The sequence below is a fragment of the Cherax quadricarinatus genome, chromosome 43, assembly GCF_038502225.1.
Source record: "Cherax quadricarinatus isolate ZL_2023a chromosome 43, ASM3850222v1, whole genome shotgun sequence".
NCBI lineage: Eukaryota > Metazoa > Arthropoda > Malacostraca > Decapoda > Parastacidae > Cherax > Cherax quadricarinatus.
Window position 1 is genome coordinate 22,531,043 of NC_091334.1, and position 21,221 is coordinate 22,552,263.

The 21,221-nt window shown below is 37.6% G+C and overlaps 1 protein-coding gene across 15 annotated transcripts in view; it reads left to right on the forward strand.

The window, feature by feature from the left end:
* The window catches only part of LOC128694131 (putative divalent cation/proton antiporter TMEM165), a 70,036-nt gene extending 50,595 nt beyond the window's left edge, over positions 1 to 19,441 (forward strand). For 14 of the 15 annotated variants that reach the window (XM_070093694.1, XM_070093695.1, XM_070093705.1 and 11 more), the window contains one exon: positions 12,776 to 19,441. In XM_070093694.1, the coding sequence (XP_069949795.1) occupies positions 12,776 to 12,840 (65 nt within the window). In that variant the 3' untranslated portion in view covers positions 12,841 to 19,441. The remainder of the gene's footprint in view (positions 1 to 12,775) is intronic. The other variant, XR_011393122.1, reaches the window with a different exon arrangement.
* Positions 19,442 to 21,221: the final 1,780 nt, after the last annotated feature.

Consider the following 21,221-nt stretch of genomic DNA (forward strand, 5'->3'; position numbering starts at 1 on the left):
TAAATCTGTAGGGGAAGGAAGGCGGGGTAGGGGTTGGCCTCAAATAGGTTGGAGGGAAGGTGCAAAGGAGGTTTTGTGGGCGAGGGGGCTTGGACTTCCAGCAAGCATGCATGATTGTGTTGGATAGGAGTGATTGGAGAAGAATGGTTTTTGGGACATGACGAGCTGTTGGAGTGTGAGCAGGGTAATATTTAGTGAAGGTATTCGGGGAAACTGGTTATTTTTATATAGCCGGACTTGAATACTGGAAATGAAAGTGTTGAATGATACTGAAAGTATTTTCTTTTTGGGGATTTTCTTTATTTTTGGGTCACCCTGCCTTGGTGCGAGATGACCGACTTGTTGAAAAAAAAAAAATATATATATATATAAGTCACGACTTCCAAGCTTTGTAAACTCAGAATTATTTTTTACCATTAAATACAGTATATATTTTTTATTGAAAAATGGGATGCAATTCCAGGGTGATCAAAACAATGAAAAATGATCCCATCTGCCTATAGACTGATATAGGGGTCGTCCTCGAAAGGGTTGGAGAGAGGGGGTAAAGGAGGTTTTGTGGGCGAGGGGCTTGGACTTCCAGCAAGCGTGCGTGAGCGTGTTAGATAGGAGTGAATGGAGACGAATGGTACTTGGGACCTGACGATCTGTTGGAGTGTGAGCAGGGTAATATTTAGTGAAGGGATTCAGGGAAACCGGTTATTTTCATATAGTCGGACTTGAGTCCTGGAAATGGGAAGTACAATGCCTGCACTTTAAAGGAGGGGTTTGGGATATTGGCAGTTTGGAGGGATATGTTGTGTATCTTTATATGTGTATGCTTCTAGACTGTTGTATTCTGAGCACCTCTGCAAAAACAGTGATAATGTGCGAGTGTGGTGAAAGTGTTGAATGATGATGAAAGTATTTTCTTTTTGGGGATTTTCTTTCTTTTTTGGGTCACCCTGCCTCGGTGGGAGACGGCCGACTTGTTGAAAAAAAAATATATATATATATATGTATATATATATGTATATATATATGTATATGTATATATATATATGTATATATATGAATATGTATATATATATGTATATGTATATATTTTTTATTATTTATTTATTTATTATCACACTGGGCGATTCCCACCAAGGCAGGGTGGCCCGAAAAAGAAAAACTTTCACCATCATTCACTCCATCACTGTCTTGCCAGAAGGGTGCTTTACACTACAGTTTTTAAACTGCAACATTAACACCCCTCCTTCAGAGTGCAGGCACTGTACTTCCCATCTCCAGGACTCAAGTCCGGCCTGCCGGTTTCCCTGAATCCCTTCATAAATGTTACTTTGCTCACACTCCAACAGCACGTCAAGTATTAAAAACCATTTGTCTCCATTCACTCCTATCAAACACGCTCACGCATGCCTGCTGGAAGTCCAAGCCCCTCGCACACAAAACCTCCTTTACCCCCTCCCTCCAACCCTTCCTAGGCCGACCCCTACCCCGCCTTCCTTCCACTACAGACTGATACACTCTTGAAGTCATTCTGTTTCGCTCCATTCTCTCTACATGTCCGAACCACCTCAACAACCCTTCCTCAGCCCTCTGGACAACAGTTTTGGTAATCCCGCACCTCCTCCTAACTTCCAAACTACGAATTCTCTGCATTATATTCACACCACACATTGCCCTCAGACATGACATCTCCACTGCCTCCAGCCTTCTCCTCGCTGCAACATTCATCACCCACGCTTCACACCCATATAAGAGCGTTGGTAAAACTATACTCTCATACATTCCCCTCTTTGCCTCCAAGGACAAAGTTCTTTGTCTCCACAGACTCCTAAGTGCACCACTCACTCTTTTTCCCTCATCAATTCTATGATTCACCTCATCTTTCATAGACCCATCCGCTGACACGTCCACTCCCAAATATCTGAATACGTTCACCTCCTCCATACTCTCTCCCTCCAATCTGATATTCAATCTTTCATCACCTAATCTTTTTGTTATCCTCATAACCTTACTCTTTCCTGTATTCACCTTTAATTTTCTTCTTTTGCACACCCTACCAAATTCATCCACCAATCTCTGCAGCTTCTCTTCAGAATCTCCCAAGAGCACAGTGTCATCAGCAAAGAGCAGCTGTGACAACTCCCACCCTGTGTGTGATTCTTTATCTTTTAACTCCACGCCTCTTGCCAAGACCCTCGCATTTACTTCTCTTACAACCCCATCTATAAATATATTAAACAACCACGGTGACATCACACATCCTTGTCTAAGGCCTACTTTTACTGGGAAAAAATTTCCCTCTTTTCTACATACTCTAACTTGAGCCTCACTATCCTCGTAAAAACTCTTCACTGCTTTCAGTAACCTACCTCCTACACCATACACTTGCAACATCTGCCACATTGCCCCCCTATCCACCCTGTCATACGCCTTTTCCAAATCCATAAATGCCACAAAGACCTCTTTAGCCTTATCTAAATACTGTTCACTTATATGTTTCACTGTAAACACCTGGTCCACACACCCCCTACCTTTCCTAAAGCCTCCTTGTTCATCTGCTATCCTATTCTCCGTCTTACTCTTAATTCTTTCAATTATAACTCTACCATACACTTTACCAGGTACACTCAACAGACTTATCCCCCTATAATTTTTGCACTCTCTTTTATCCCCTTTGCCTTTATACAAAGGAACTATGCATGCTCTCTGCCAATCCCTAGGTACCTTACCCTCTTCCATACATTTATTAAATAATTGCACCAACCACTCCAAAACTATATCCCCACCTGCTTTTAACATTTCTATCTTTATCCCATCAATCCCGGCTGCCTTACCCCCTTTCATTTTACCTACTGCCTCACGAACTTCCCCCACACTCACAACTGGCTCTTCCTCACTCCTACAAGATGTTATTCCTCCTTGCCCTATACACGAAATCACAGCTTCCCTATCTTCATCAACATTTAACAATTCCTCAAAATATTCCCTCCATCTTCCCAATACCTCTAACTCTCCATTTAATAACTCTCCTCTCCTATTTTTAACTGACAAATCCATTTGTTCTCTAGGCTTCCTTAACTTGTTAATCTCACTCCAAAACTTTTTCTTATTTTCAACAAAATTTGTTGATAACAGCTCACCCACTCTCTCATTTGCTCTCTTTTTACATTGCTTCACCACTCTCTTAACCTCTCTCTTTTTCTCCATATACTCTTCCCTCCTTGCATCACTTCTACTTTGTAAAAACTTCTCATATGCTAACTTTTTCTCCCTTACTACTCTCTTTACATCATCATTCCACCAATCGCTCCTCTTCCCTCCTGCACCCACTTTCCTGTAACCACAAACTTCTGCTGAACACTCTAACACTACATTTTTAAACCTACCCCATTCCTCTTCGACCCCATTGCCTATGCTCTCATTAGCCCATCTATCCTCCAATAGCTGTTTATATCTTACCCTAACTGCCTCCTCTTTTAGTTTATAAACCTTCACCTCTCTCTTCCCTGATGCTTCTATTCTCCTTGTATCCCATCTACCTTTTACTCTCAGTGTAGCTACAACTAGAAAGTGATCTGATATATCTGTGGCCCCTCGATAAACATGTACATCCTGAAGTCTACTCAACAGTCTTTTATCTACTAATACATAATCCAACAAACTACTGTCATTTCGCCCTACATCATATCGTGTATACTTATTTATCCTCTTTTTCTTAAAATATGTATTACCTATAACTAAACCCCTTTCTATACAAACTTCAATCAAAGGGCTCCCATTATCATTTACACCTGGCACCCCAAACTTACCTACCACACCCTCTCTAAAAGTTTCTCCTACTTTAGCATTCAGGTCCCCTACCACAATTACTCTCTCACTTGGTTCAAAGGCTCCTATACATTCACTTAACATCTCCCAAAATCTCTCTCTCTCCTCTGCATTCCTCTCTTCTCCAGGTGCATACACGCTTATTATGACCCACTTCTCGCATCCAACCTTTACTTTAATCCACATAATTCTCGAATTTACACATTCATATTCTCTTTTCTCCTTCCATAACTGATCATTTAACATTACTGCTACCCCTTCCTTTGCTCTAACTCTCTCAGATACTCCAGATTTAATCCCATTTATTTCCCCCCACTGAAACTCTCCTACCCCCTTCAGCTTTGTTTCGCTTAGAGCCAGGACATCCAACTTCTTTTCATTCATAACATCAGCAATCATCTGTTTCTTGTCATCCGCACTACATCCACGCACATTTAAACAACCCAGTTTTATAAAGTTTTTCTTCTTCTCTTTTTTAGTAAATGTATACAGGAGAAGGGGTTACTAGCCCATTGCTCCCGGCATTTTAGTCGCCTCATACGACACGCATGGCTTACGGAGGAAAGATTCTTTTCCACTTCCCCATGGACAATAGAAGAAATAAAAAAGAACAAGAGCTATTTAGAATAAGGAGAAAACCTAGATGTATGTATATATATATATATGCATGTGCGTGTCTGTGAAGTGTGACCAAAGTGTAAGTAGGAGTAGCAAGATATCCCTGTTATCTAGCGTGTTTATGAGACAGAAAAAGAAAACCAGCAATCCTACCATCATGCAAAACAGTTACAGGTTTTTGTTTCACAGTCATCTGGCAGGACGGTAGTACTTCCCTGGGTGGTTGCTGTCTACCAACCTATATATATATATATATATAATATATATATATATATAATATATATAGATATATATATATATATATATATATAATATACATATATATATATATATATATATATATATATATATATATATATATATATATATATATATATATATATATATATATATATATATATATATATATATATATATATATATATATATATATATATATATATATATATATATATATATATATATATATATATATATATATATATATATATATATATATATATATATATATATATATATATATATATATATATATATATATATTTTTTTTTTTTTTTTTTTTTTTTTTTTTTTTTTCAACAAGTTGGTCGTCTCCCACCGAGGCAGGGTGACCCAAAAAAGAAAGAAAATCCCCAAAAAGAAAATACTTTCATCATCATTCAACACTTTCACCACACTCACACATTATCACTGCCTTTGCAGAGGTGCTCAGAATACAACAGTTTAGAAGCATATACGTATAAAGATACACAACATATCCCTCCAAACTGCCAATATCCCAAACCCCTCCTTTAAAGTGCAGGCATTGTACTTCCCATTTCCAGGACTCAAGTCCGACTATAAGAAAATAACCGGTTTCCCTGAATCCCTTCACTAAATATTACCCTGCTCACACTCCAACAGATCGTCAGGTCCCAAGTATCATTCGTCTCCATTCACTCCTATCTAACACGCTCATGCACGCTTCCTGGAAGTCCAAGCCCCTCGCCCACAAAACCTCCTTTACCCCCTCTTTCCAACCCTTTCGAGGACGACCCCTACCCCTCTTTCCTTCCCCTATAAATTTATATGCTTTCCATGTCATTCTACTTTGATCCATTCTCTCTAAATGACCAAACCACCTCAACAACCCCTCTTCTGCCCTCTGACTAGTGCTTTTATTAACTCCATACCTTCTCCTAATTTCCACACTCCGAACCTTCATAAATCCATCCGCCGACACGTCAACTCCCAAGCATCTGAAAACATTCACTTCTTCCATACTCCTCCTCCCCAATTTGATATCCAATTTTTCTTTATCTAAATCATTTGATACCCTCATCACCTTACTCTTTTCTATGTTCACTTTCAACTTTCTACCTTTACACACATTCTCAAACTCATCCACTAACCTTTGCAATTTTTCTTTAGAATCTCCCATAAGCACAGTATCATCAGCAAAATGTAACTGTGTCAATTCCCATTTTGAATTTGATTCCCCATAATTTAATCCCACCCCTCTCCCGAACACCCTAGCATTTACTTCTTTTACAACCCCATCTATAAATATATTAAACAACCATGGTGACATTACACATCCCTGTCTAAGACCTACTTTTACCGGGAAGTATTCTCCCTCTCTTCTACACACCCTAACCTGAGCCTCACTATCCTCATAAAAGCTCTTTACAGCATTTAGTAACTTACCACCTATTCCATAAACTTGCAACATCTGCCACATTGCTCCTCTATCCACTCTATCATATGCCTTTTCTAAATCCATAAATGCAATAAAAACTTCCCTACCTTTATCTAAATACTGTTCACATATATGCTTCAATGTAAACACTTGATCTACACATCCCCTACCCACTCTGAAGCCTCCTTGCTCATCCGCAATTCTACATTCTGTCTTACCTCTAATTCTTTCAATTATAACTCTACCGTATACTTTTCCTGGTATACTCAGTAAACTTATTCCTCTATAATTTTTACAATCTCTTTTGTCCCCTTTCCCTTTATATAAAGGGACTATACATGCTCTCCGCCAATCCCTAGGTACCTTCCCCTCTTTCATACATTTATTAAACAAAAGTACCAACCACTCCAACACTATATCCCCGCCTGCTTTTAACATTTCTGTCATGATCCCATCAGTTCCAGCTGCTTTACCCCCTTTCATTCTACGTAATGCCTCACGTACCTCCACCACACTTACATTCTGCTCTTATTCACTCCTAAAAGATGGTATACCTCCCTGGCCAGTGCATGAAATTGGTGGAATGATGAAGTAAAGGGTGTGATAAAAGAGAAAAAGGTAGCTTACGAGAGGTTTTTACAAAGCAGAAGTGTTATAAGAAGAGCAGTGTATATGGAGAGTAAAAGAAAGGTGAAGAGAGTGGTGAGAGAGTGCAAAAGGAGAGCAGATCAAAGAGTGGGAGAGGCACTGTCAAGAAATTTTAATGAAAATAAGAAAAAATTTTGGAGTGAGTTAAACAAGTTAAGAAAGCCTAGGGAAAGTATGGATTTGTCCGTTAAAAACAGAGTAGGGGAGTTAGTAAATGGGGAGAGGGAGGTATTAGGTAGATGGCGAGAATATTTTGAGGAACTTTTAAATGTTGAGGAAGAAAGGGAGGTGGTAATTTCATGCACTGGCCAGGGAGGTATGCAATCTTTTAGGAGTGAAGAAAAGCAGAATGTAAGCATGGTGGAGGTACGTGAGGCATTACGTAGAATGAAAGGGGGTAAAGCAGCTGGAACTGATGGGATCATGACAGAAATGTTAAAAGCAGGGGGGGACATAGTGTTGGAGTGGTTGGTACTTTTGTTTAATAAATGTATGAAAGAGGGGAAGGTACCTAGGGATTGGCGGAGAGCATGTATAGTCCCTTTATATAAAGGGAAAGGGGACAAAAGAGATTGTAAAAATTATAGAGGAATAAGTTTACTGAGTATACCAGGAAAAGTATATGGTAGGGTTATAATTGAAAGAATTAGAGGTAAGACAGAATGTAGGATTGCGGATGAGCAGGGAGGCTTCAGAGTGGGTAGGGGATGTGTAGATCAAGTGTTTACATTGAAGCATATATGTGAACAGTATTTAGATAAAGGTAGGGAAGTTTTTATTGCATTTATGGATTTAGAAAAGGCATATGATAGAGTGGATTTGTGGAGCAATGTGGCAGATGTTGCAAGTATATGGAATAGGTGGTAAGTTACTAAATGCTGTAAAGAGCTTTTATGAGGATAGTGAGGCTCAGGTTAGGGTGTGTAGAAGAGAGGGAGAATACTTCCCGGTAAAAGTAGGTCTTAGACAGGGATGTGTAATGTCACCATGGTTGTTTAATATATTTATAGATGGGGTTGTAAAAGAAGTAAATGCTAGGGTGTTTGGGAGAGGGGTGGGATTAAATTATGGGGAATCAAATTCAAAATGGGAATTGACACAGTTACTTTTTGCTGATGATACTGTGCTTATGGGAGATTCTAAAGAAAAATTGCAAAGGTTAGTGGATGAGTTTGAGAATGTGTGTAAAGGTAGAAAGTTGAAAGTGAACATAGAAAAGAGTAAGGTGATGAGAGTATCAAATGATTTAGATAAAGAAAAATAGGATATCAATTTGGGGAGGAGGAGTATGGAAGAAGTGAATGTTTTCAGATGCTTGGGAGTTGACATGTTGGCAGATGGATTTATGAAGGATGAGGTTAATCATAGAATTGATGAGGGAAAAAAGGTGAGTGGTGCGTTGAGGTATATGTGGAGTCAAAAAACGTTATCTATGGAGGCAAAGAAGGGAATGTATGAAAGTATAGTAGTACCAACACTCTTATATGGATGTGAAGCTTGGGTGGTAAATGCAGCAGCGAGGAGACGGGTGGAGGCAGTGGAGATGTCCTGTCTAAGGGCAATGTTTTTTATTTTTTTTATTATTATCACACTGGCCGATTCCCACCAAGGCAGGGTGGCCCGAAAAAGAAAAACTTTCACCATCATTCACTCCATCACTGTCTTGCCAGAAGGGTGCTTTACACTACAGTTTTTAAACTGCAACATTAACACCCCTCCTTCAGAGTGCAGGCACTGTACTTCCCATCTCCAGGACTCAAGTCCGGCCTGCCGGTTTCCCTGAACCCCTTCATAAATGTTACTTTGCTCACACTCCAACAGCACGTCAAGTATTAAAAACCATTTGTCTCCATTCACTCCTGTCAAACACGCTCACGCATGTCTGCTGGAAGTCCAAGCCCCTCGCACACAAAACCTCCTTTACCCCCTCTCTCCAACCTTTCCTAGGCCGACCCCTACCCCGCCTTCCTTCCACTACAGACTGATACACTCTTGAAGTCATTCTGTTTCGCTCCATTCTCTCTACATGTCCGAACCACCTCAACAACCCTTCCTCAGCCCTGTGGACAACAGTTTTGGTAATCCCGCACCTCCTCCTAACTTCCAAACTACGAATTCTCTTCATTATATTCACACCACACATTGCCCTCAGACATGACATCTCCACTGCCTCCAGCCTTCTCCTCGCTGCAACATTCATCACCCATGCTTCACACCCATATAAGAGCGTTGGTAAAACTATACTCTCATACATTCCCCTCTTTGCCTCCAAGGACAAAGTTCTTTGTCTCCACAGACTCCTAAGTGCACCACTCACTCTTTTCCCCTCATCAATTCTATGATTCACCTCATCTTTCATAGACCCATCCGCTGACACGTCCACTCCCAAATATCTGAATACATTCACCTCCTCCATACTCTCTCCCTCCAATCTGATATTCAATCTTTCATCACCTAATCTTTTTGTTATCCTCATAACCTTACTCTTTCCTGTATTCACCTTTAATTTTCTTCTTTTGCACACCCTTCCAAATTCATCCACCAATCTCTGCAACTTCTCTTCAGAATCTTCCAAGAGCACAGTGTCATCAGCAAAGAGCAGCTGTGATAACTCCCACTTTGTGTGTGATTCTTTATCTTTTAACTCCACGCCTCTTGCCAAGACCCTCGCATTTACTTCTCTTACAACCCCATCTATAAATATATTAAACAACCACGGTGACATCACACATCCTTGTCTAAGGCCTACTTTTACTGGGAAATAATTTCCCTCTTTCCTACATACTCTAACTTGAGCCTCACTATCCTCGTAAAAACTCTTCACTGCTTTCAGTAACCTACCTCCTACACCATACACTTGCAACATCTGCCACATTGCTCCCCTATCCACCCTGTCATACGCCTTTTCCAAATCCATAAATGCCACAAAGACCTCTTTAGCCTTATCTAAATACTGTTCACTTATATGTTTCACTGTAAACACCTGGTCCACACACCCCCTACCTTTCCTAAAGCCTCCTTGTTCATCTGCTATCCTATTCTCCGTCTTACTCTTAATTCTTTCAATAATAACTCTACCATACACTTTACCAGGTATACTCAGCAGACTTATCCCCCTATAATTTTTGCACTCTCTTTTATCCCCTTTGCCTTTATACAAAGGAACTATGCATGCTCTCTGCCAATCCCTAGGTACCTTACCCTCTTCCATACATTTATTAAATAATTGCACCAACCACTCCAAAACTATATCCCCACCTGCTTTTAACATTTCTATCTTTATCCCATCAATCCCGGCTGCCTTACCCCCTTTCATTTTACCTACTGCCTCACGAACTTCCCCCACGCTCACAACTGGCTCTTCCTCACTCCTACAAGATGTTATTCCTCCTTGTCCTATACACGAAATCACAGCTTCCCTATCTTCATCGACATTTAACAATTCCTCAAAATATTCCCTCCATCTTCCCAATACCTCTAACTCTCCATTTAATAACTCTCCTCTCCTATTTTTAACTGACAAATCCATTTGTTCTCTAGGCTTTCTTAACTTGTTAATCTCACTCCAAAACTTTTTCTTATTTTCAACAAAATTTGTTGGTAACATCTCACCCACTCTCTCATTTGCTCTCTTTTTACATTGCTTCACCACTCTCTTAACCTCTCTCTTTTTCTCCATATACTCTTCCCTCCTTGCATCACTTCTACTTTGTAAAAACTTCTCATATACTAATTTTTTCTCCCTTACTACTCTCTTTACATCATCATTCCACCAATCGCTCCTCTTCCCTCCCGCACCCACTTTCCTGTAACCACAAACTTCTGCTGAACACTCTAACACTACATTTTTAAACCTACCCCATACCTCTTCGATCCCATTGCCTATGCTATCATTAGCCCATCTATCCTCCAATAGCTGTTTATATCTTACCCTAACTGCCTCCTCTTTTAGTTTATAAACCTTCACCTCTCTCTTCCCTGATGCTTCTATTCTCCTTGTATCCCATCTACCTTTTACTCTCAGTGTAGCTACAACTAGAAAGTGATCTGATATATCTGTGGCCCCTCTATAAACATGTACATCCTGAAGTCTACTCAACAGTCTTTTATCTACCAATACATAATTCAACAAACTACTGTCATTTCGCCCTACATCATATCTTGTATACTTATTTATCCTCTTTTTCTTAAAATATGTATTACCTATAACTAAACCCCTTTCTATACAAAGTTCAATCAAAGGGCTCCCATTATCATTTACACCTGGCACCCCAAACTTACCTACCACACCCTCTCTAAAAGTTTCTCCTACTTTAGCATTCAGGTCCCCTACCACAATTACTCTCTCACTTGGTTCAAAGGCTCCTATACATTCACTTAACATCTCCCAAAATCTCTCTCTCTCCTCTACATTCCTCTCTTCTCCAGGTGCATACACGCTTATTATGACCCACTTTTCGCATCCAACCTTTACTTTAATCCACATAATTCTTGAATTTACACATTCATATTCTCTTTTCTCCTTCCATAACTGATCATTTAACATTACTGCTACCCCTTCCTTTGCTCTAACTCTCTCAGATACTCCAGATTTAATCCCATTTATTTCCCCGCACTGAAACTCCCCTACCCCCTTCAGCTTTGTTTTGCTTAGGGCCAGGACATCCAACTTCTTTTCGTTCATAACATCAGCAATCATCTGTTTCTTGTCATCCGCACTACATCCACGCACATTTAAGCATCCCAGTTTTATAAAGTTTTTCTTCTCTTTTTTAGTAAATGTCTACAGGAGAAGGGGTTACTAGCCCATTGCTCCCGGCATTTTAGTCGCCTCATACGACACGCATGGCTTACGGAGGAAAGATTCTTTTCCACTTCCCCATGGACAATAGAAGAAATAAAGAAGAACAAGAGCTATTTAGAAAAAGGGGAAAACCTAGATGTATGTATATATATATGCATGTGCATGTCTGTGAAGTGTGACCAAAGTGTAAGTAGGAGTAGCAAGATATCCCTGTTATCTAGCGTGTTTATGAGACAGAAAAAGAAACCAGCAATGTGTGGTGTAAAAACCAGGGCAATGTGTGGTGTAAATATTATGCAGAAAATTCGGAGTGTGGAAATTAGGAGAAGGTGTGGAGTTAATAAAAGCATTAGTCAGAGGGCAGAAGAGGGGTTGTTGAGGTGGTTTGGTCATTTAGAGAGAATGGATCAAAGTAGAATGACATGGAAAGCATATAAATCTATAGGGGAAGGAAGGAGGGGTAGGGGTCGTCCTCAAAAGGGTTGGAAAGAGAGGGTAAAGGAGGTTTTGTGGGTGAGGGGCTTGGACTTCCAGCAAGCGTGCATGAGTGTGTTAGATAGGAGTGAATGGAGACGAATGATACTTGGGACCTGACGATCTGTTGGAGTGTGAGCAGGGTAATATTTAGTGAAGGGATTCAGGGAAACCGGTTATTTTCTTATAGTCGGACTTCAGTCCTGGAAATGGGAAGTACAATGCCTGCACTTTAAAGGAGGGGTTTGGGATATTGGCAGTTTGGAGGGATATGTTGTGTATCTTTATACGTATATGCTTCTAAACTGTTGTATTTTGAGCACCTCTGCAAAAGCAGTGATAATGTGTGAGTGTGGTGAAAGTGTTGAATGATGATGAAAGTATTTTCTTTTTGGGGATTTTCTTTCTTTTTTGGGTCACCCTGCCTCGGTGGAAGACGGCAAACTTGTTGAAAAAAAAAGAAATATATATATATAAATATATATATATGGGAGCAAGGGGCTAGTAACCCCTTCTCCTGTATATATTACTAAATTTAAAAGGAGAAACTTCAGTTTTTTCTTTTGGGCCACCCCGCCTCAGTGGGATATGGCTCGTACGTTAAAAAAAAAAAAAAAAAAAAATATATATATATATAAAAATTTCCCTGAACATCAAAATCCTGCCTGTGCTATGTATTTTTCTGTTACAGTTGAGTAATGCCTAACATTAATTACAATTTTCATTTTCAGTTACAATCATCGGTGGCATAATCTTCCTGATATTTGCTGTGTCTTCATTGATAATTGGCCCTTGAACAGGCATCTTCATACATCATAAAATACAGAAGGTTGTAAGCAAAGTGTTCTTAAAAATTATAATAATAATGGTAAGTCTATGGTATGGGCTTCTGTAATTGTTGAAGTTCATTAGAGTTTTACGCTTATGATTGCAGTTTAATCTGAGTTTATTTCTGCAAATACAAATTTTAATCTGGACATGTAAATGTTTTCATGGTGTGCACAACAACAACAGAACGCGCTACAGTTCTAGCCTGACATAGAAACGCTTGATGCAAAGTAAACCTTTGTTATAGACTATGTTTTGCTTTACCCCAGGTGAAACATCATCTATAACAAAGTTTTTTTCTTCTACATTGTGTGTTTTTCTGCCATGTTTATCGGTAATGCCTGCCATCCTACTTTGAGTACCAGCTTCAGTTAGGAATAATGACCAAGTACTTTAAAAACTAAATTAATTCTGAACTTCTTTTGTTATCATTGTTTTTAATAGACTAAGCCAATGTAAAAACAAAATAAAGGAAATTGGCTATTGTTTAGAATAAGGGTTGTCAAAGTTTTTAAACCACTAAAAATTTTAAATTTCATTCATCTCGCAGTGCAAATAATACAAGATTTATAATATAATACTGTATTCAAAAAAATGTGTGGAAACAAATTAGACACAGTTGCTTGATTTCTTGTAGGGTTGTAATCCTGGAGCTTTTAAATCCCTGATGTAGACTACAGTACTCCATGGACTCTTCTTGAAGTGCTGGAGATACAGTGCAACATGGTAGATGAAGAATGAGACACTTGTGCCACATTTGGGAATCTTTATTGAGGAAACATTTTTGCCAGCCAGTGGTTTCTTCAGTTCAATACAGAGAAGATTGATGGAAGATGAGGAGTTTGAGGTAATCAGTCCCTCTTTGCATATGCACAAAGGGACTTAATTACCTCAAACTCCTCATCTTCCACCATTCTCTGTATTGGACTGAAGAAGCCACTGGCTGGTGAAACATTTCCTCAATAAAGATTCCCAAATGCTGCACAAGTGTCTCATTCTTCAACTTGTTGGTTTACAAAACCATTTTGATCAGACATGGTAGATACAGGATGGCAGAGTAGTTAGTTCCACACACACTGGTGCTACAGGAAACAACATAGCATTTTATTTGAGGATTGGCAACTCAAGTTTAATTTCATTTCAGTTCTTTTTTTTTTTTTTTTTTTTTTTTTGTCATAGACTGTGATGGTTATTACGGTTTATGCTGTAAGACTTATTATTATAAAAGTTGAAAATCTGAAGCGCTAAATATACTATACTGCCATTGCAGGTATTACTGTATACTAAATCTAGATATCATATATAAGTAGGTTGCATTTGATCTAATCACATTAGCATACACTCATAATTTAAAAGAAATCTTGATTCTTAAATTTATCCCTGTTTATAAAAGTGTAAACTACGCGATACTTCCCTAAACTCTGTGCCATTAATTCACTTAAGTATTTATTGTGTTATCTCACTCTGATGTCTGTGCTGATGTATCCATTTCTTTTTTTAAGTTTGATATAACATTCTCTTTAGCATGAATATTCAAGTTAGTATGGACCAGTACAAGCCGTGCTTGTCAACTCGTATCTTGTGAACAGGGTTTCCCATTAATTGTCGTATATTTTATTTTATTTAATAGGAATATTAGTGTTGCTCAGTAAGATAATACTTGGCCAATGATGGCCATATTTATTATTTATTTTTAGTTTAAAATTGCAATATTGCATAATAGAGTAAATATTATTTAAAAGAATTGGTCCTCTGTTGACCATTGGATCCTGTAATTATAAATTTTCTGGATGATGTAAATATGGAATGCAGATACAGTACAACACCATTAACACCAATGCTTCATTGCTGAGGGTACATCACTTCTTCTGTCATAAAGATAAAATCTTATGGTACAAAATTCACTGTAAGTGATGGCTATAGTGGTTACCCACACCACAGAATTAAATCTTGTATTGATATATTACCAATCATTGAAGTCATGGCAGTATGTAATTATTACATGATGTGCTGGGAAGATACTAGGTTAGGCTGTTAACCCTCTCACTGTCCATCACGTTGAACTGTTATAGATAGTTGCCAAGGCCCGTTGTGTAGAACTCCATTGTGAAAGCATCTAGCTCAGATAAGCTGTGAGCAGTAAATTTTGGCCTAGATTTGAGAGAATTTGTTTGGTGAGTGTGCACAGCATAAAAAAATCCTGCCTCACACTGCATTATGGGAAAAGCAAAAAACTGACCTTGTATTTGGTTTATAATAGCAAATTTGAGGCATTTTCTAGGATGGCTTTTATTGTTTTATTGGCTGTTTCTTAGTATCGTTTGGTAGAGTGAAAGATATACTATTGAAATGAAGAGGACTTTACTTGGTTCCAGGACTGGAAGTAGCATGAAATTGGCCTCAGAGTAGAAATACAGTGGAACCTCTACTTGCGAGCATGTCCACGTGCGAGTTTTTCCAAATACGAGCAGTCGATGGGTCGATTTTTTGCTTCCATACGCGAGCAAAATTTCCACAAGCGAGCAGACCTCGAGGCAGGTTCCTTGACACTGGTGAGGGGCTCTTGCTCTTGATCTCAGGAATTGTATCTCATTTGTTTGTTGGACTATCTTATTGAAACTTGGGCAATGTATGATGGAAAGTTGCTTCTTAATTACACCAAAAATGAAAGAAATCTATGCATAAATAATGGAGTTCACTTCTCAGCAATTAGCCACACCTTAATGGTAATTTTGAATGGTTTTTATGGTTGTATTCTCGTTTTTTTGGTCTCATTTAATAGAATGGAAGATAAATTACAGAAATAGATATGATTTTGATTGCTTTCACGACAAAAAGTACCTTGACTCAAGAAATCGTAATGACACGATTGCAAATAAACCATACCCCCGGCTGGGATTGAACCTCTATGATTGAGAGACTATGACCACGGGTTCAATCCCGGCCGGGGGTATGGTTTAAAAAGTACCTTCAAATAGAGCTCAACCTAGGAGAAATGGTCCATTGCTTGGCTGTTTCAGTGTAAACAAATGACGTCGCTGTCCATTCCAATATGCAGTTGTGAATGGGTTTACTTATTTATACAATTATTGCAATAAGGAATAACAGTAAATCTAATATTTTTTGTGTGAATAAAAATTACGAATAATTTATATAATAATAACGATAATAATAATAATATGTATAATAATAATATGAATAATAACAATACATATAATAATAGTATAATACAATAATAATACATATATAATAATAATGTACTACATATAATAATTATAACAATAGACGGCTTCAAAAGGCTGTCACTAGATGGCAGTGTTTTCCACAACAAAGAGGGAGCGGTTGTGGCTGCCTCCACCTGTTACATAATGACATATTTTATTCATTCTAGGTATATATCATGTTTCTGTGTTATTTATATTGTCTGTTATGTCATATTAGATGAACTGTAATATATAAATAAGCCGTATAGATGATATTAGCGAAATTATTCATGAAGAATTTTGCCCGGTGTCCAGACAAACTCTTGTCCACGCCGACACCACCCATACCACTACATGAATGACATATTTTATTCATTCTAGAGTATATATCATGTTTCTATGTTATCCATATTGTTTGTTATGTCATACTAGATGAACTGTGATAGATAAATAAGCAGTATAGGTGATATTAGCGAAATTATTCATGAAGTATGTTGCCCGGTCTCCAGACAAACTCTCGTCCACCGCCGACACCGCCCATACCATTACATGAATGACATATTTTATTCATTTTAGAGTATATATCAGGTTTCTATGTTATTTATATTGTTTATGTCATATTAGATGAAGTGAGATAGATAAATAAGCTGTAGAGTTGATATTAGCGAAATTATTGAAGTACAGAATTCCACTGGAATGGATTAATTGCATTTCAGTTAATTTAAATGAGGAAAATGACTCTGCAAACGAGCAAATCCAGTTGCGAGCAAGGTCACGGAACGGATTAAACTCGCAAGTAGAGGTTCCACTGTATTTGATTTTTGCTGATATTCCTAAGGATGGGTAAGACCTTCCCTACACCATGCGAATCTGTTTTATGGATTTTACTAGATCTGACCCAATTATTGGGATGCCGTAAACCATGACCAGTCATTTCTGGTTATATTAACCGATAAATAGGGTAAATCTTCAATGTTTTGTGTGGTGAATTCAAAATGTAAGGCAAATGCAATATAGGAGAGGCCTGGAGATAGGATTAATGAACATAGGAAATTGATTTTGGCATTTTAAATGACTGTAGTGTTTGTAAATTGGAATTTTTTTATTTCGTGTAAAATTGGCCAAATTACCGACTTCTGTGCACTTTATAGGATAGTTTAGTAAAAAACTAAGAATTTGGCTTAAAATAGGACTCAAATTTGGCAGTCACCAATATGTAATTTGTGCCAAGACTGCTAACTTTGCACCAGCATAATTCCATAAATTTTCCGTCAACATTCATATTTTTTTTATTCCATTCCTTTCAGAAAAAAATTCTCTTACCATTTCAGATAAAATTTTTTTTTTTTAAATGTGGACACTGTGAGCACTTAATTTTGAGGGTCTGGACAGTGAAAGGGTTAATACATTCAGCATTTCTGTCTGTTTTGATAAAAGTATTTTATATAGTTTAGGAATTATAGGATAAAGAATTTGTGGGAGTTTCATATTGTTTATGAAATGTGCATTAAGCAAGGGATAATTAAATTTTGCATGCCAGGTCTCCTGACTAAAATTTTAGTGGATTAGTATTGGTGAGAAAGTTTGTTGTAAATTTGCTTGAGGTGATTGGGTCACCATACTGTTGTTCCATCTTCACAGTTAGTGGCCAACATAGTGGGTTGTGCTGTAGCAGCTATTTGCTGTTACATCATCTGTCCTAAGATTCCTCTTTGTGTTATTATTGCTCTATATTATAATTTTTGTATTTCATTGTTTAAATCAAGTAGAAGCAATTTAATATTGCCATGAGCATCTTCTGTTACTCGGCATGTTTGTTCATGCATAACTTTTGTACTCTTCTACACTCGCCACACTACAGACTTACTGATGCATCTTATGTACATATACAGAGGGAACGTTAACTCTCTCACCACATCGCAAACGTCTAAACTTACAAACATAGCACATGCAGCCTCTCCTCATTTAGCTCTCTGATCAGTATTTATACCTAAATGTATATTAGAGCTGATTTCCTCTATTCTGTTTATTTCAATATACAGTACACTACTGTATAAACATTTAAAAATATACCAGAAATGTTATAAATGGTGCAAAGATGACACAAATGCATTACCATTATAGTATGCTCCTCACTTAGCAATGAATTCGTTTAATGACGTGGTCTTAGGAACAGAATTCCGTTAAGAGAGGAGAGATTGTATGTGGTAATCCAATTATACTTGTTCAGCTGTTTATCCACAGTAATGAACATGTGTGAAACTACTATCCTTTGTGCTATTGTTTTCTTTAGGAAGATTAATTCCATGTTACAAACACCTTATTTTTAAGTTGAAATACGAGGAGCTTGTTCATAAGCTGTAGACCTCTACATTCCTGTATTCTTTTCTTCTGCTTTTCCCTAATTCGGTCTTCCTCCCCACTTCAATAATGCACTTGCACTCTGTGCTCGTCTATTCTCATTTATCATTATGGTGAAATTCTCACCATCCTGGAATACATAATTCTTCTTTCTACATAGTGAATTCACTGTTGTATAATTTATATGTCTTACATTAGTTTCTCAGCCTTGTATCTCCTTGTGGTAATCTGTTCTCAATTCATTAAATATCTGCATTACTTATTCACATCTTTTAATATATTTTGTCTTGACTTTCACTACACCATTGATGTATCTGTGTTCAAAGAGTGAATGCTAGTGTAGGTGACTATCATCTCAGCTTTCGTCATGTGTAAAAAATTCGCCTCATGTCTGTATTGTGTATGAAATTTTGAAATAAGGGTTTTGAAACCTTGTACAGTCATGGTACCCTGTAAAGGAGGATCACAACTTACAATAACCTAAGTTACACAAAACTGCAGGAACCATTTATATATTTATTTATTTGTTTTTCAACCAATTATATGACATGAGAATTCATGGCCCCTGACCAGCCTTTGTTCTGTTGTTTTCTTCACAAACCACTCATTTGTAATTTGTCAAACTAAGAACAGGGCCTGTTAGTCAGTTAAATACCACAAATGTAATACTCTTGTAAGCTGTGAAACCAAGAATTCAATACATTTGTAATTTACAAAGTACGCAATTCCTTTGTAAGTTGTAAAGCCAAGAGCACAACTTGTTTATGAGTTTTGGACCTCCTGTATTGTGTAATAATACACAGATTTGTTAAAAATATATTTTGAAATATATATGTTGTATATTATACAATGCAGCAAAAGGTTGCTATCAACTACCCACCACACCAGTAACATACTTCCACTACAGCTTCCCATCTTACCAGTAAACATTTGCATACTGTAATTATAGTTTGTCATACTCTGTTGCAGTTTGACTCTTTTTATACAAAAAAAATCACTCATGAATTATTGTTTTTTTTATGATTCCCTCCTGTTATTATAGCTTAGTATCAGCTGCTTTTTTGTTTTTAATTCAGTACTTCTATTCCAAATGTGTCTCGAATTTGAGCAGTCCAGAATTAAACAAATTCTGGCATTCATCTCCTTCCCTCCAAAAAAGAGCAGAAACAACACAGTGGTGCTCACCACTGACTCGTAGTTGTCCTCTTCGAAAATTGGTGTAGCTGTGTTTACCTACATGATGAAGAATGTGTTAACTTCAAAAAATTCATCAAAGCATTCTGTTCCATATCACTGCTCAGGTTTTGTACAGAAACACAGATGCATGATTTGTTTTCCAGAAAGGACATGGTTGCGTCTAAACTGGGTATAATACAATTTATTACTGTTTCAACAGATCAGCTCCCACCACCAAAAAAGCACCCTCTCTTTCCCAGTGTGCTCTGGTTATCCAAAGTTGTAAAGATCACAGATGAGCGAATGTTGCTACTGAGTACACAAGCATGCTTCAAATTCTCATAGTGTCAGAATTGATTATGCAGTGTCACTACTTACCAGTTCCCTCACTGCTGCTTGGCAAAAACACTGATGTACTTTTTCCTACCATGCAGTTGTCATAAAAAAGTTGTAGAAATGATTGAGTGTGGTATATGTTATTGTTAAGAACACCAGAGAGGCTAAGATAAACACATTTATTCACACAACACTTGGGGTATTTTTTTATTTGAAGTGCATCATCAGGCATCAAGTACATTATTAATGCAGTCCACAGTATACACCAAGCATTTAATATAAAAGTTCTAGAGGTGAGACGTACAATGCCTATTTCTGAAGAATGAGTCATGTTGGTGTGGTTCTGCAGGTCATTTGAACCATGGTCAGTGGCATAGCTTATTACCCTAAAAGAAGCCAATTATTATTTTAAACCTTTGACTGTTTATGTCGTATATATACGTCTTACCACTGTTTCTGACGTATTTATACGTGTAAATTCTAGCGGCTTCAAATCAAGCAGAAGAAAGCTGCTAGGCCCACATGTGAGAGAATGGGTCTGTGTGGTCAGTGTGCACCGCATAAAAAAATCCTGCGGCACGCAGTGCGTAATGAGAAAAAAAAATTCTGTTTTTTTGGATTAAAACGCCGACTTGGAGGTGTATTTTCTTATAGTATTTATCGTTGTATTCTCGTTTTCATGGTCTCAGGTGATAAAATAGAAAACATTTTATAGAAATTGAGATGATTTTCATTACTTTCACGATGAAAACGACCTTGAAATTGAGCTCAAAGTAGCGGAAATGTTCGATTTTTACCAATGTTTAGGAGTAAGCAAATCACACCACACGTCCAATACACGTCAACTGGTGAGTCTATTATTCTTTCACTAGTGCACTGATATTATTTATATCATTTTTACAATAATGCAGTAGTCTGCATAACAGTAAATTTTGTATTTTTTTGTATGAATAAAAAATCAATCTAGAAAGCAATAGTAATATAAGAGGGGCCTAGAGACGTGACTAATGAACAGAGGATATGTTATTTTAGTGCCAAGAATGTCTACATTGTTTATTCTGGACCCTATTTTGAAATTTGCATCTTTTTTTAATTTGCGTGAAATTGGCCAAATTGCCAATTTCTGACCACTTTATTGGGTAGTTCAAATCGGTAAATGGGTGGTTTCTTGTACTCAACTGATAGAAAAAATGGAGTTCTAAAGAAATATCTATGAGTTTGGTCAACTGGAGCAACGCAATTGGCCGAAAACAGGCTCCAAGTCGGCAAAATT